Consider the following 17,936-nt stretch of genomic DNA (forward strand, 5'->3'; position numbering starts at 1 on the left):
TTACGAGGGCTGCTTATTTCTTAAGGGCTTAACCTTTGTTTGTACTTATTTTGGTATCACTGAATCTACAGGGTGTATCAAAATGATTGGTTCCGTGTCCACCATCGCATTCTCCCGTATGGAATGAACATGATACACCAGGAGCACAGTGACATTCCAACTTACAACCAGCTCCAAAGAATCCATCGGTACATACTGAAACATTACATATTGATTTGATATGCATCATCAAACTGTCTTATATATATAAAGTAAATAACAAAATTACAAGGGTTGCTTAAGGGATCTAGAATGAGCGTTTATTGCGTTTCGATAGTATTTTTTGTGGGACATGAGAGCACCTCAGACCTATCGAATTGCATTCTGAATACGAAGCATTGTCTTTCTGATATCAAATAATTTTCATTTGTTAAAAATCACAATATAATACAAATTTTATGACAAATTATAAAAATTTGATATTTTTCAAATGTTTGATATATAACAGTCCTCGAAGTAAATTATATAAATCTAATGATATATTCTTAAAGTGTATGTAGCTGGGAGGAAAAGCTGACGGTCAATTGAAAATTTTGACCTTTCATATTGAAGATATGGATTTTTTCCCAAAAAACCTAATTTTGTTTGGTGTTTTTGGAAAAAATCCATATATTTAATACGAAAGGTCAAAATTTTCAATTGATCGTCGGCTGTTCATCCCACCTTTAAGTATAAATCATCAGATTTATAAAGTTTACTTCGAGTACTGTTAAATATCAAAAATATCAATTTTAATGATTTGCCATAAAATGTGTATTAAATTGCGAATTTCAAAAATGAAAATTATTTGATATCAGAAGGACATTCTTCGTATTCAGAATGCAATTCGATATGTCTGATGTGCCCTAATGTCCCAAAATAAATACTGTCCAAACGTTCATACCCCTTCCCTTAAGGGTACTTGGGAAGGTTTTCAATCTACATGTTGACGCTCAGCTAATGCTTGGAAAGTCTTGTGGAGTGGTAAGCATACTCATTTTTGTTCAAAGTATTCCAAATTTCTGAATCCAAATGGTTTTAGAAATCACGTCAGGCCAGATTCTCGCCGCAGACATTTCGAGAAAAAAACACCAATTCACAATTATGCGCCGCAAACAACATTTAGCAAACGGGGTGGGGGAATATTGGGGAGGACAAATGCCGCCACTGGTCGTAAATTGAGCTTGTTTCTAGGAGGCTCACATTGTATGTTAAGGGTACGCGATGTATTGTTGGTCGAAGCAGCAAAAAAAACCTCGAAATCAATATAATTATTATTATTAAAAAATAACACTTTGAAAACTTGTTAATGAGTTATGAACGTTTTACAAAAGTGTCGTTGTTACAGCCCTCATTATAACACAACTCAAGAACCACAGTACCTACAAAACTATATCTGTGATATTTAAATTGTATGATAAGCAGTATGGCTTTAGAAGCAACCATTCCACATATATGGCAGTTTTGGATTTTGTATGTGACATTGAAAATGCAAGTAGTGAAAAGAAACACACAGCTGGTATTTTTATGGACCTGTCAAAAGCATTTGACACCATAAATCATAATATTTTGATAAGCAAACTGGAACACTATGGTTTTAGAGGAGTAACATCTCAATGGTTTTCAAATTATCTTTCTGAGAGAAAACAATATGTGTCATACAATTCAGAAGTCTCATCTTATGAACCGATTTTATGTGGCGTTCCACAAGGATCAATATTGGGTCCTCTGCTTTTCATCATCTATATGAATGACATAGCTCACACATCTGAATTACTATCATTTATTTTATTCGCTGATGATACCACTGTTTTCTACTCACATGAAAATATTAATGAACTCTGTAATGTAATTAATAATGAGCTGAGGGAGGTAATTAACTGGTTCAAAGCTAACAAACTTTCACTCAATGCAAAAAAGACAAATTTCATGTTTTTAGGTACTGTGTCCAAAACCAAGGAAATCAATGACAATAATATTGTAATATCTTTAGATGGTTGTAAACTGGCTCGTGTTAAAGAAGCCAAATTCCTGGGTCTAACTATTGATGAAAATCTTTCTTGGAAGAAACAGATTGTTAATATTTGTAATGTGTCTTCTCGAAATATTGGCGTTTTGAACAAGGTGAAGCATTATTTACCCGAACAAACTTTGTACAACCTTTACTGTTCACTAGTTGTACCCTATTTTAATTACGGTATTTTACTTTGGGGAAATGCAAACAAGGCATATCTGAACAAATTATTTAAGCTACAAAAAAGAGCTTTAAGAATAATATCTCATAGTCCGTATTTAAGCCATTCAAGACCACTTTTTGATAAATACAATGTTCTTGATATATTTGATATGTACAAGAAAGAGTTGTCTATTTTTATGTATAAGTATACCCAAGGTATGTTACCAAAATCATTTGATGCTATGTTTAAGAGTCTTAAGGATATTCACAGTTATAATACTAGAAATAAGCATAATTACCAACTGCACAAAACAAGTACTGTTGTCTCAAATGGTCCAAAAATTTGGAATCAAATACCTTATGAGATTAGACAGGCTACAAACATTTCTCTCTTTAAGAGAGAAGTACATGCCTTACTGAATAACAAGTAGATCCAAGCATGTTTTGCTTCATTATTATAGTGTAATATTTCTGTTAATCATTCTGTTAAATCATTGCCTCCACTTAATATGTCATCTCAAAGTTGTTTATCATTGCTTTTATGCTTTATATCAGTGTTTGTAATTTGCTATATGTTAATGTTAAATACTCATGATTATAGTACAATATTATATTTAAATTGATTGATTCATTATATTTGTGTTTAAATTTTTTTGGCTACAGATCCTCGTTTGTTTTTGTTCTGTTTTAATTTGTGTAATTTAATTATACAGGGGGTGCAGCATTTACAGGCTTCGCTTATCGTTGTACCTCCTCCATCGTGTTGTACTTTTTATAATTATTGTATTTTGTTGTAATTTTTGATGGAAATAAAATAAATCTGATTGATTGAAATCTTGTAAAATGCTTCTACACACTCGCTATGAAATGATCAATGCAATTTTTGCAAAAGCTCACTACAATTCGCAAGATGCTGTGAACTACCAAATAGCAACAGTATAAAAAAGTTGCTAACTTGAACCTTAAGTAATATCGATGTATCTTCTCTCTTGGCTTGACTTCGCTAACGAAGATTTAAGGCTTTTGTCCACGTTTTCCGCTACAGGCTCGCTGGTGGCTAAATAGGCCGATGCGGGATAGGCAGGTCCGACTGCAGTAGTTGCAGGTAAAAGTCTGATCAGTGGTGGGGGTCCTGTTGCTGCTCTCTTTCCGCCGCTTTCTCTTGTCTTCCAACTGGGTTCTTCTTGAAACTTCAAAGTCAGAGACAGCTTGCTGCACAGTGTGTCTCAAAACAACACGGTCAGCAGCCAAGGTAGACCAGTGCATGGGGTCCATGTTGCAGGCCTTCAGAGATGATTTAAGGCAGTCTTTGTACCTTTTTAGAGGTGCCCCTACATTTCGTCGCCCAGATGTCAGCTCGCCGTACAGGATGACCTTTGGCAGACGGTGGTCTTCCATTCTATACACATGTCCTGCCCAACGTAATTGTGTCTTCAGTAACATGGTCTCAGTGCTGGGGATGTCTGCTTGCTCGAGGACTTCGACGTTGGTAATGAAGTCGCTCCAGTTGATGCCAAGGATACGACGGAGGCATCTCTGATGAAAGCGTTCAAGGATTCGTAGATGCTTGCGGTATGTTACCCATGACTCAGAGCCGTACAGGAGGGTGGTCAGAACCACAGCTTTGTATACACTGATTTTGGTGGCTTTCTTCAGGTGCTTGTTGTTCCACACTCGTTTGTACAGTCTGTCAAAGGCGCTGTTTGCTTTGGCCAATCTGCTGTCAATCTCTTTATCCAGCTTGGCATCAGAGGAAATAGTAGATCCCAGGTAGGTGAATTGGTGCACTGATTTTAGTTCTGTCTTGTCGATGAAGATGTGGGGAGGTTTGTACACATCGTGGGGTGCTGGCTGGTGAAGCACTTCAGTCTTCTTCAGGCTGACCTCAAGTCCAAAGAGTTTTGTGGCCTCTGCAAAACAGGATGTGATGCGCTGCATGGAACTTTCTGTGTGGGCAACAAGAGCGGCATCATCAGCAAACAACAACTCCCGAACTAGCAGATCCATTGTCTTGGTACGGCCCTGTAGGCGCCTCAGGTTAAACAGGCTACCATCAGTTCGGTAACGAATGTAAATACCGTCATCATCAAGATCAACAGTGGCCTGATGGAGCATCATATCGATTGATGGCGGACACTGCACACGTTTAATTTTGTGTCGTCGTGTATGGCCCAGCTATGTGACTGATAACGGGATTCTTTATGCTACATTTTTACTACATCTGATTATTGGAACTCTCCTGACCATTCACATCTGCTTGGTATGTCTTTTAAAGCCTTCCGTTGCTAAATTTGACTGATTTTGTCTCATAATCATCGGCCACAGACTGCATGTTTACCCGCTTCATTCAATTTCCGTACTCACCGTGTGCTCACCATTACATTGTATTTGTGTACGTGCATGCTGTTCGGCAGATTATAAACTGTTCTTATTTGAGTGTACGTGTGCTTATCACGCTCCACCGCACCTTGTACCAGCTGGTCACTCAAATGCTCTTCGGCTGATTACGAACTATAATTCGTTATGGATCCCGAATTGAAAGCCCTTTTAGACACTATGAGACTGGAGAATAAGCAGAACTTTGCTTCCATTTCCAAACAAATTCAGAATATCAAATCCGAGATTGCCGAAATTAAATCTGATGTAACTGACCTGAAACTGAGTCTGGATTTTGTTGACAACGAAGTGCGTGTAATTAAAGAAGAAACAGTACCTGGGGTTCGCAACTTGCTAATGAAAGAAATTACGGAATTGAGAAAGCAACGTCTGGAAGCAGATATGATACAGTAAAAAAGCGAATCTCCTCTTTTACGGTATTGAGAAGAGGTCAGCCGATGAAGACTGTGAAGCAGTCTTGCGTTGTTTTCTGAAGGATGAGTTAAAGTACGAGAAATCAGAAACAATTCTCTTTGCTAACTGCCACCGTCTCCCCTCTAAGCGCAGTGACCAATCTAAGCCAGACCCAATCATCGCCAAATTTATTCAGATGAAAGATCGTGACCATGTGCTCCGATTGGCCCCTCGTTTGAAGAAATCCGCAGGCAGATTTGGAATATCTCCTCATCTACCCAGGGAATTGCAGATGCGAAGACAGCAGCTTTTGCCGATCAAGCGACAAGCAATCGCGGATGGCAAGAAGGCTGTTATCAAGACAGTAGGAACTGAAGTTAAGCTATTTATTGACAATAATCTCTATGTTTCTGATTAATGCTGCACTGAGCTTCCGTCTCTATTGTGCCATTCTAAATAGCTCAATATGACTTTCATAAATGACTTGCATTAACATCAAATTTTGCAAAGGATATATCTGACTCTAATTCGATATATTTCAATATCAGTGTTATTAATTTTGTTTGGATGATTAATTAACATGCTGTCTCAGAAACGTTTAGAGGTCTAGCCCTCTGGTGCCTACAGTATTTTCGTCTCGGATATAATCACTGTTTTTCAATGGTTTTGTGGAATTGTTCCGTAGTAGTTGTAAACCAAATCAAGTATCTTCTCATGTTAATAATAATGTACTTCAACCTGGATTATACAAGGTTTACTTCAACAAATCTCTTTTCCACACATTGTTTGCTTTAGACATATGTTTTCATGATCATTAATGCCTTTAGTATGTTTAGTCATTTTTCATCACCATTTGTTGAGTTTCTTTTCCATTTCCCATTAACATGTTTTATTCATCTCTTTTATGATTTTGATTTGAACTTTTGATCCGGACGCAAGGAGTTGATTCCTACCTCGGAATTAATTCCTTGTGTTTGGATCGGGGGTTTAAATCGGAATCATGATTTATACCAAATCAGATGAACTTTCATGATCATCTCTTTTATGTTATCTATATGTCCTTATGAAATAATCCCTTTTTTTTGTGCTGGCCGTGTCCCCGACCCGCCAACCCAGTTTTATTTTTGCATATATTTATTCGCTTATTATTTCATATTCTTGTTTAGATTTTTCGATTTTCTTCGTGTATTTTTTTAAAAATTTGTTTCCTGTCATATAATTTGCACACATATTTTGATCTCTTTCGTCTATTTTCTGTTTACCATATTTTGTTCTTTGTTTCTTGTGTTTCTTTGTTATATGTTGGTAGTGTGATGGCTGAGTGTAATCAATGTAATAAGTGTATTTATAAGGTGAATTGCAATTCTATTCAATGTAAGTTCTGTAAAGTTATGTATCATAAAAGATGTGTTTATGGTAATCTTGAAGACGACAATTGGTTCTGTTACAAATGCTCTGGCGATATTTTCCCATTTAATCACATTCTTGATGATGGTGAATTTCTGTTTACTATTCGTTATTTCAATAATTCTTATGATTATAATAAGATGTTAGATTTAAAATTCAATCCTTTCTTATTTGAAGTTGGTATTAATGACAAATCGCATGATTACCTTCAAAACCTTGGCACTTTAAATTCTTGCAACTATGTGTTTGATCCTTCATCTGACTTTAACTTGTCGTTTAAAGCTGGGTTTTCTATTTTGCATTTAAATGTACGTAGTTTTAACAAGAACCAGGATTTTATCAATGCATTTATTTCAAATTTGAATTTCACCTTTTCGATTATTGCCCTGTCCGAGACCTGGTTCAAGGAGGATCATTCAAACCTGATTGACATTTCCAATTATAATTTGATAAGTATCCCTCGTCAAGGTAGGAGAAGTGGCGGTGCTGCTCTTTATGTTCATAATACATTATCTTTTAAAGCCAGACCCGATTTAAATTTGATTCAAGCCGATCGTAATGATATTGATCATTCTGAATCCATTTTTGTTGAAATCATTTCTCCACAATCCAAAAACATCATTGTTGGTAATGTTTACCGTGCCCATCGTACTAATGTTGATTCTTTTAATTCTGATTTGTCTAACTGTCTCGATCGTATTTCACTTGAAAATAAATTGTGTTACATCTCTGGTGACTTCAATCTTGATATTCTTCATTATGACACCGACAACAAGGTTAATGAATTTGTCAATAATTTCTATTCTCATGATATGTTTCCACTTATAGACCGTCCTACACGTATTGTTAATAACTCAGCAAGTATTCTTGACAACATATTCACAAATGTTCTTAGTAAGCAGATTAAGTCAGGTATTTTTGTTAATAACATTACCGATCACTATCCCGTATTTCAAGTTACTGGTGCTATTGATTTACATAAACATAGTCCTAATTTTATAAATTGTCGTACATTAATCAAGATAATATTAATTGCTTTAAGAATCATCTTCAGCTCACAGATTGGGATAATATTATGAATGATTCATCACCTACGAAAGCCTATTCAATTTTGTTACAAAATTCAATGATTTGTACAATCGCTCTTTTCCTGTTAAGCGCAAACGTATCTCTCGGGCTAAAGGCATTCCTCATAAACCATGGATCACCAAGGCAATTCTTAGGTCTATCAGCAGAAAGGACAAACTCTATCGAAAGTATAGATCATCACCAACTGCTTCTAACAAGCGTGCCTTGTCAGATTATAAAACAAACTGACCTCTGTTATTCGTGCATCTAAAAAGCAGTATTACTGTAACTTACTTGATGTCCACAAACGTGATCTTAAAAAGACTTGGGGTGTCTTGAATGATCTTTTAGGTAACAGAAGGAAGAAGCCTTTGTCTGATTCTTTTGTCATTAATGGTTCTATTGTTTCCGATTCACAGCAAATTGCTGATGGTTTAAATGATTACTTTGTAAATGTTGGTCCTAATTTAGCTAGTAATATTCCTTCAACTCCCACAAAATTCAATGATTTTCTCAATTCAGTTCCATCACCTATGCACTCTCTTTTCTTATCTCCAACTGATGTTGAGGAAGTCGTTGATATTTGTTCTTCATTTAAAGCTGGTACTAGCAGTGGTTTTGATGACGTTAAACCAGACATTGTCAAGATTGTAATTGATTTCATTAAAATACCCTTATGTCATGTTTTTAATTTGTCTATCAGCTCAGGTATTGTACCAGATGAACTTAAAATTGCACGTGTCGTTCCCATTTACAAATCTGGTGATGCTACTTTATGTAACAATTATCGTCCTATATCTGTTTTACCTGTGTTTTCCAAAATTTTGAAAGTATTATTCATAAAAGATTGTATAAATTTCTTGAATGTCATAATTTGCTTCATAATTGTCAATTTGGTTTCCGAAAAAAGCTCTCCTCTTACATGGCACTCATTACCGCCTATGATAAGATTGCTACAGACCTTGATAAAAGATTACATACAATGGGCATCTTCTTGGACCTCTCGAAGGCCTTCGACACGATTGATCATCACATTCTTCTTGATAAACTTCATCATTATGGTATCAGAGGAAGTGCCTTCGAGTGGTTCAAGAGTTACCTTACCAATAGAACTCAGTATGTTTGTTTAGATGAATGCAACTCATCATATCGTAATATAACATGTGGTGTGCCCCAGGGTTCAGTCTTAGGCCCTTTACTTTTTATCATTTTCCTAAATGACATTGCTTTTTCTTGTGATAAACTTGCTTTTGTAACCTATGCAGATGACACAAATGTTATTGTTTCACATGCTAACCTCCCTGATTTAATAACTATTGTTAACCAGGAATTAGATAAGCTTTCTGTGTGGTTTAAATCTAATAAGTTGTCGTTAAATGTAGACAAAACAAATTACATTATGTTTAAAAACAGGTATAGCAATCGTGTGTATAATGATTTAAATATTTTCATTGACGGGGTCAACATCTCCAGAGTTTCCCATACAAAGTTCCTTGGAGTTCTCTTAGACGAGTCTTTAACTTGGTCAAAACATACTTCAAATGTTGTTAATATTTTATCTAAGTATTGTGGTATCTTGTATCGCCTTAAAGAAGTTCTCCCTTCCAAAACATTGTTTTCATTATACAATACTCTTGTGCTTCCCCACCTATCTTATTGTAATTTAATTTGGGCAGATTCAAATAACACCAATCTCCACTCAATCCATCTAAAACAAAAAAGAATTATGAGAATCTGCTCAAATTCTCACTGGCTCGAGCATACTCCACCTTTATTTAAGAAATTTAATACTCTGACTATTTATGACATCCACAAATTGACCCTTTGTTCATTTATGCACAATTATGCTTCCAATAACCTTCCTGTTAATTTTGCCGATTATTTCGTTCAAAACAGGTCCTATCACAACTACCCCACCCGCATATCCGCATTTTATCGTCCGTATAATTTCAACACTGATTTAGCAAGAAATACAATTAGAAGACAAGGTCCTCTGATTTGGAATACAATTTTACATGAGTTAAAGAATGCCAAATCACTGTATGTATTTAAAAGAAAATATAAGTCATATCTGTTGTCATATTATCAGTAACTTAATTGGTTTGTTTATTTTATACCTGTAACTTATAGTTAATTTGAATTTTGCTATATGCCATCATCACTGCCTTCACCTTAGTGTTTAGTTGCACATGTCCTGTCCGGTCCTGTTCTGCACTTACCCAGTCCTGTTCCTTGTTTGTAGTTGTCATGTTTTAGTAGTAATCTATAATTATCATCATTTGTAACTTCTAGGGTGACCATACATTTCGAGCTCTGCTCTTTTTGGTCTCCCCACCAATGATTTCTTTCATTATTTGGTTTGTATAATATTGTATGGTGAAAATAAACTGAAACTGAAACTGAATCATGCTGAAGAAGATACTGAATAGAGTTGGCGCAAGAACACAGCCCTGCTTCACCCCATTTGTAATGGGGAAGGGCTCTGTGAGGTCGTTATTCAGTCTAACCTGACCAAGCTGGTTTTCATGGAGCTGGATGATCATGTTGAGGAATTGGGGGGGGGGGGGCAGCCCAGGCGTTCCATGATTTGCCAAAGTCCTTTCCTGCTCACAGTATCAAACGCCTTGGTCAGATCCACAAAGGTGACAAAAAGTCCTTTGTTTTGTTCACGACACTTTTCCTGGAGCTGGCGAAGAGCAAACACCATGTCAGTAGTTCCTCTATTGGATCTAAAACCACATTGGCTTTCTGGGAGGTGCTCCTTTGCAATGGTGGTTACCAGTCTATTCAAGAGGATACGTGCAAGAACTTTTCCAGCGATGGAGGGCAGGGTAATCCCCCTATAATTGGAGCAGTCAGACTTTTCCCCTTTGTTCTTGTACTAGGTGACAATAACTGCATCTCTTAGGTCTTGGGGAAGCTTGCCTTGATTCCAACAGCAAGAGAAGAGTTCATGCAGTTTGGTGTGCAGTGTCGGTCCTCCGTGCTTCCATATCTCTGCGGGTATGCCATCAACTCCTCCTGCCTTTCCAATCTTCATCTGCTCAATAATAGCTTTACATGTCTCTTGCAGTGTAGGAACTTTTTCTATTTGCTCTGTTTTCATCGGCTGCTGAGGAATGCGGTTGAGTGCAGTGTCTTGTACTATACGGTTGGCACTGAAGAGGGATTGGAAGTGTTCTGACCATCGGTTCAAAATAGAGGCCTTATCCGTGAGGAGTGTCTCTCCATCAGTACTGCGCAATGGGCTCTGAACTTGATAGGTTGGGCCATAAACTGACTTCAAGGCTGCATAGAATCCACCTTAGTCTCCTGTGTCAGCACAAAGCTGAGTTTTCTGTGCCAGGTCTGTCCACCACTTGTTTTGGATCACACGAAGCTCGCGCTGGAGAATGCTACAAGCAGTTCTGAAGGCAGCTTTCTTTTCAGGACAAAGAGTCTGGGCCAGGTGGGTCTGAAGTGCTGATCTCTTCTTAGCCATGAGAGTTTGGATCTCAGCATTGTTTTCGTCAAACCAGTCACGATTTTTCTTGGAGGTGTAACCCAGGACGACTGCTGGATGGTGGTTTTCAACTGCTCCCAGAACACTTCTGGTGAACTGTCTATGGAGTAACTTGAGCCTTCGATGCGAGTCTGGATATTTGCCTGAAAGCTAGCTTTTATTTCTGACCAACACTGATCTTTCTCTTAGGGGGACCTCCTTTCCTTTGGCTTTGGTTTAAACTGGAGGTTCAGTTTGCAGCGAACAAGGCGATGGTCAGTATGGCATTCTGCACTGGGCATCACTCTGGTGTGTAAAACATCTTTAAGGTCACTTTGGCGTGTAATTATGTAATCTATCAGGTGCCAATGTTTGGACCGAGGGTGCATCCACGTTGTTTTTAGGCTGTCCTTCTGCTGAAAGATAGTATTTATTGGTGATGACAAGTTGCTGCTCAGCACAAAGCTCCAGGAGTAAACGACCATTGTCATTACAGTTTCCGATGCCATGCTTTCCAAGTGCTCCTTTCCAGGTGTATGAGTCTCGACCTACTCTGGCGTTGAAATCGCCAAGGATAAAGATCTTGTCTTCTGTTGGAGTGCTTTGCAAGAAGCTGCGGAGATCAGAGTAGAACTTTTCTTTGTCTGCTGGTTCTGCCTGTAGAGTTGGAGCGTATATACTGAAGAGTGTAACAAATTGCTCGTTTTGCAGAGGGATACGCAGGGACATGATGCGGTCAGAGTGACCGGTGGGCAGGTTTTCAAGTCTGGATGCGATGGAGTCTCTGACCATGAAACCAACACCTGTCGATCCCCCTTGGACTTGCCTGACCAGTAGAGGGTGTATCCAGCGCCATGTTCTTTAAGGCTGCCTTCCTCCAAAAATCGGACTTCACTGAGAGCTGCAATGTCTACCTCCAACCTCTGGAGTTCGTGAGCAATGAGGGCAGAGCGTCGCTCAGGACGACCACTGTTTGTTTTGTCAAGCATGGTTCTGATGTTCCAACATGCGAGTTTGAGTTTTTTTCCACTATTAGAGGTGAGTGAGAAACACCTTTTCTTCTTATTTGTTCGACCGCAATGAAGATGCCCGTTGGCCGCGGCTTGCCAACTAGGTAATAAGAAGACGAGCTTTGTTTAGGCCACCTTTTCTAGGCCCCTCTCCATGTGGAGCAAGCAGCGCTATCCTAGAAAAGTCTGCTTGGTCGCTCAGGGTGCTGCCGGGTGATGCTGTCGTCTCCCGGTCAACATCAGACGACCCGTAACTCCTAAGCCGCCTGCATGCAGGATTGAGACTACGGCTTCCAGTGACATCTTCCACCTGCCGTTTTCGTCCTTTTCCCATCGCTACAGGGCTTGGTTGATTGCCTAAAGATAGTTGTTGTGGACGTTTAGGCCTTCGTGCCTGCGCAGTGGAGCTTTTAGGTGGAGTGCAGTGTGCGCAGTACTGGCCCCACCCTTTACACTCGTGGTTCATCCGCCATGGCCTAGCAAGCTGGGACGGTGACGGCGAGGTCCTCGAGTCGTAGGTTTTACATCAGAGTTTCCCTCTCCTAGGCAGATTGCCATTCAAGACTAGAGAAGTCCGCCTCTCCTACTAACCAAATAAAATGTTGATTACTGCCATATACTGACGCGCTGGCAGGATGCGTATTGTCAGTAGAGGTTAAAGGGTTACCTCACCCTGATTGCAAGATGTTATTTGCATCCCAAGATGTTAAATCAACCTACTCATACACTATGATTAAGGAAATAGAGAGAAAAGATGAAAGAGATAAGAGACACAATACCAGTTATCTTCCACACTACCTGCTCCTGTAGACAGTATAACTGAACACGGTATGCAGGGACTGGCACACAAGAAGTTGCCCATGTGGCGCTCGCCTTCACCATCAAACTGGGGATCTATGTCCTGTACCCCAGAATGATATTACAGCCGGTAATCGCTCCTGGGATCAGGCGCTATACCCTATACTAAGGACAATATCGATGTATAGCATTGCATTAATTATACAGACGCTGACAGATTGAAAATGTAAAAAAATGTGCAAATAAGATTAATAAACCTTGTATCTGATCAACCTAGCAATAATATGACCTGTGAAATATTTGGCAAATGCACATATGCCAGATGTATTCAGAACGATTAGAAAATTTTATATTTGTAATAATAAAAGAAATTGATATTCTTCTTAGGGTCAAAAATATATAAAAAGTACCAAGTTGCATGTAAGCTATGTTTAAATCATGATGAAGGGAGTCTTTAGACAACATATCTGAACATACCTAACCATGCACTGCACTAGTTTATCATTATTCCGTGTCGAGAAAATGGGCATGTTCCGTTTACTCGACATCGAGCTACATGGAATACCACATTTTATGTGGCTATGTACAAAAGTAAAACCAACAACATTGCCTGGAATTTATCTATAAGGCTGCTTAAATTTTATTTTAACTGGTTTTCCCCGTCACAAGAAGTTGCTTTCTATCATTTTTACGATCGAAGTGCTTAACTTTCATTCTCATCATTCATCCATGGGCTTCAAATTAACAATGAATAAACCGCGTATTGTAGCAGCACTCTGAATAGTCGGCAGGAGCCCATTGTGTGCAAGCAAGCCTGACCACCATTAGCAATAACGCGTGTATCGTTTTGATTATCAACTTTTGAAAAATGCACCAACGTTCTTATACTGGTATCAATATTGGACAATTTAGAGTGTTTTGTAGCTAATGAACAAGATTCTACTACACACGACTTTATCAATCTAATTGGTCTGGGTTTGGTGTGGATAAGTGCGGATTTGTTGTGTTTATTACAATGTATAATGCATTAGTATTACTTTAAGTGAATGTAAGTGACCCAACCTCGACTAAAACTCACTATTGTCACAGTCTATCCCGTGATATCCAGCAGCACATGTGCAACCATAGGGAAAAGGAAGACAGAAGAGGTGTAAACGACACGCATCACTATGCGGATCATTACCATTAGCTCTAGAACACACTATTTGACAATCCTGACCCCATCTGTTGCTTCCACGAACTGAAAGATGAGAGACATAATAAGATTTTATTATCTACCATTCTGTGTTTTACAAAATATTAGGCGTCTTCAAATGACACCAGGCAAGAGAAAGTTTCTGCAAGCTTTTAAAACAAAACATTATTTAACGATGCTCAAACTTGAGAAGGCGCGTAAGATTTAAAAGAACATCATTTCTAGCTGGGGCTCACCCTTCATCTCCTGAAGGAGGAGCCTGCTAGAAGATGCTAGCCCATGTTATAAGAAGGCCGTCAACGCCTTATCAACCTTCATTTAACGTGTGCTAGGAATGATGAAGGCATTCAAGTACATGTAGAACAGATAGCCGCACTAGTTGTGCATAGATAAATCTTGTGGTCTCCTACACCGCACCCGAAAGATGATGAAAATGATGATAATAATGATGATGTTAATAATAATAATAATTGTAATATGATATTGATCGATACTGCTGACGTTTTAAATAGTAAAATAATTTATACCTATGTGACAATTTTGTCCAGTAAACCCAGGTGCGCAAATACAAATCCCAGACCTATCATCACATATTCCTCCATTAAGACAAATAGGGCAGTCGTTAGAACAATCAGAGCCCCATTTGGATGATATGCAGGCTGTTAAAAACGAAGGGTGAGAAAAGAACAACAGAACAAATATATGAGAAATGCACCAGAATTATGAGCAGCAAACAAACTATTAAAAAAAAATTACATATTAAATGATCCAAAACCACTGTTATAACAAATATAGTAAGTCTCGTGCCAATATGTTAAGAAAATCTCACCAAAAATGGACGAAAAAACCCTCGAAAAAAAAATTCCCTCGAAGTGGGGGGGCTGCACTCTTCATGGGGTAGGGTGGTAGGGTCAAAATATAAGCGCAAATTATGGCCGGATAATTAAACGTCGCCGTTAGTCGATTGTTCGAGAGTTATAATTAAATAGAATTAAATGTGTGTCCACTGGATTCACCATTACTTTTATTTTTAATTATGACAAATTTGTTTTTGTATCCGTTATTTTACCATTTATACTCTTGAAGATAAATTACAGGTTCTCTTGGAGACCCAGGGACGCATTATTATTTACCTCTAATATTGACTGTAAATATTGCTTGATAACCAGTTCTATTTGAATTCTGATGACATTCATATATCCCGCCGTCTTCAACACGAACTTTATCAATAGTCACAGTCTCTTGGTTATCCCAGGGTTGGACTAAAGCTCCATTTCTTCGCCATCGAAACTGGTTTATTCCGCTATTGACGAGCACACTAAGGGTTAGATTATCGCCAATGCTAACGGTGTTCGATATGGACGTTGGCGTGATGACACCTGGAAAAAAAGGAAAAACACTGGCAATTCCAATGAAAGACCTCTGGATTTTTCGAATTACTTTAGTATTTGCAAGTGTTACCAATCGAGGATACTGGGCTATAGACACAAGACACGCAGAACAGTGTCGCACAATTGCTGGTGCTTCATATGGGTACAATCTTAGCATCAAGAATGTTTAGAATTGAAAGGTTGTGCAGAATTCAAAAATAGTCAGTACTTATTTTACAAGAGGTGTTTTTGGGTGGATTTTAGATTTCATGGGTAACTCAAGGGTAAAGTTTCAAAGTTGGTCGACTTTGATAAAAATACCATACTAAAGTATTCCTCTCATCCTAAGGATTCACAAAAGTATAGTTTGACCTATACCAGTGACGTACGGTCCAGCCACCAACAATATTTGAAACCCTCATTTAATTTTGTTCAAGAAAACAAACAGTGTACCCTTATGTGTGTTTTTACTGTGTCAAGTATTCTTATCAACTTTTAAAAGCTGTGGAAAACCACGAAAAATCTTTGACAAAACTGGTACTTGGCAACGGAGGAGGTTATTAGCAGCGGGTAGCAGCGTTCCATTTTTTTAAATAACAGCAGATAATTATGTTTGTTTAGGAACATTTAAACAAATTCCAAACTTGTAATTCTCGCGTTTTACAATTCAACGGTCGAGGCCAAAATACGCAGTGTATCATGGGAAAATGAGTCAACATCCAAAGCCCGCGTTATATTGATTTTGAAGATGTTTCGTCTTTATATCACATTTTGTTGAATTTCGCTTCGCCGTAATGTATCATATTTGACCCTGTTGACATTAGCAACGGTGCATCCATGCAGAATTTTGATCTTGTACTATTTATATACCATTAACTGTACTTGCTGCCGTGAGACCTTTCCTCTTTAAATCAGCTCCCTTTCAAGCTAAATGGAAAGGTGTGATAAACAAGTACTTCACGAATGCAACATCAATAAAACTTTCTGATTATGATCCTCCAAGAGGATGTCCAGCGGGACGACATAAGAGGAAACTGATATCAACAGTGAACTCAATCAGAATCCCAAAATGCAATGCGTCAATTGTCAAACCTGCCATCAATAAGAGTAATCTTATCTATGTTCCTCGGAGCAACATAAATTCAACCCATAATGCCCCGGGCATTCGTTTCACCACTTGGAACGCCAGATCCGTTAATAAAAAGGGGAAGTCAACTGCCCTTTGCGACTATGTGATCAATAATCAGTTGGATATTCTTGCTGTTACTGAAACGTGGCTAACAGGAGATGATAGAGACAACCATGCGATGGCAAATATCAAAAATACATTACCTAACTATCAGATGCATCATATTCATCGTCAACAACGTACAGGGGATGGTGTCGCCGTTCTCGTTCGCGATGGCCTCCGTATACGCATGAAGGACAGCTTCGAGTTCAAGTCCATGGAAAATATGATCATTTCTGTTTCTTCAGGGCCTACATCATTTGAACTTGTAACCATATATCGCCCTCAAAAAGACAGCAAAAAGAAACTCACCTCGCCTATGTTCTTTGAAGAGTTCGCTTCTCTTTTGGAAACTTTGACACTTGGCGCCAATCATCTATTACTAGCTGGTGATTTCAATGTTCATGTAGATGATGATGACGACCACGACAGTTCAATGTTGCGCAATATTCTGGATCGTCATAATTTACAACAACATGTTCATGAACCTACCCATATTAGCGGTCATACACTTGATTTGCTGATATCAAGAAAAGATGATGATCTTGTTAGCCGTACCTCGGTACAGACTGGTTTACCATCTGATCACTTCGCAGTAAAATGTTTGATCAATATCTGCCGTCCTGGACCATCAATAAAGCGCATTAAAACTCGCATGATTCGGTTTTTTCCGATGACATTCAGTCTGCGTTGGAGCCGTTGGCAACAACTGGTGACTTAGATTCCTTAACCTATGGTTATAACGAGGCTCTGAAAAAGACACTTGATAAACATGCGCCTGTACTAGAGAAGAATATTGTGCTCCGCCCACACGCTCCTTGGTATAATGATTCCCTCCGAAGAGCTGAACAAGATCGTCGCCAGAGCGAGCGCAGGTGGTTGCGTTCTGGACAGTGGATAAGGAATCTTATAAACACCAATGTGAGGAATACAAGTCGCTTCTAGATAAGAGCAAGACCGAATATCACAGCCACCAAATAGCAGGATCAAATGATCGTGATCTCTTTCGCATTGTAGACAAGTTGGATCTCAAAAAGTCTGCAAAAGTTCTTCCTCATAACGATAGTCCCAAAGATTTGGCTGATTCTTTTGCAACATTTTTCAACGAGAAAATAACGATGCTTCGTGATGGTCTGAAAACCAACATCACACCACCCGCATCTGTATCAACTTCTGAAACATGTATCAATACTTTCAGCGATTTTAGTGAAGTTTCTGAAGAGGAAGTTCTTAAATCCATCAAGTCGGCGTCTGTGACATCATGTGCACTTGATCCGCTGCCTGTCAACTTGTTCAAGACCTGCTTGGATGACTTACTTCCTGTGATAACAAAGATTGTTAACATCTCATTATCATCTGGTATGTTTCCATCACATCTTAAACATGCTCGCATCA

General features: G+C 38.5%; 2 protein-coding genes across 2 annotated transcripts in view; both read right to left on the reverse strand.

The window, feature by feature from the left end:
* LOC140161677 (receptor-type tyrosine-protein phosphatase delta-like) overlaps window positions 1-17,936 on the reverse strand; it is a 161,960-nt gene that overhangs the window by 57,036 nt on the left and 86,988 nt on the right. The gene's annotated exons all lie outside the window — the stretch shown is intronic.
* On the reverse strand, window positions 29-16,917 carry LOC140163229 (tyrosine-protein kinase receptor Tie-1-like). The gene is made up of 5 exons (XM_072186626.1): window positions 16,854-16,917; window positions 15,077-15,322; window positions 14,471-14,602; window positions 13,827-13,988; window positions 29-195 (listed from the first exon to the last, which is right to left on the reverse strand). Exons 1-5 carry the CDS (start codon window positions 16,915-16,917, stop codon window positions 29-31), a joined length of 771 nt encoding a protein of 256 aa, XP_072042727.1.

Source organism: Amphiura filiformis, chromosome 10 (assembly GCF_039555335.1).
Source record: "Amphiura filiformis chromosome 10, Afil_fr2py, whole genome shotgun sequence".
Lineage (NCBI taxonomy): Eukaryota > Metazoa > Echinodermata > Ophiuroidea > Amphilepidida > Amphiuridae > Amphiura > Amphiura filiformis.

Excerpts from the sequence above, each read along its gene's own strand:
- LOC140163229 (XM_072186626.1), bottom strand. The coding sequence starts at position 16,917 with ATGATTGGCGCCAAGTGTCAAAGTTTCCAAAAGAGAAGCGAACTCTTC. Across the intron at positions 15,323-16,853 it reads CTTCAAAGAACATAGGCGAG|GTGTCATCACGCCAACGTCC; the intron begins GTGAGTTTCTTT and ends CTTTTTTTCCAG. Across the intron at positions 14,603-15,076 it reads ATTTACAGTCAATATTAGAG|CCTGCATATCATCCAAATGG; the intron begins GTAAATAATAAT and ends CGTTTTTAACAG.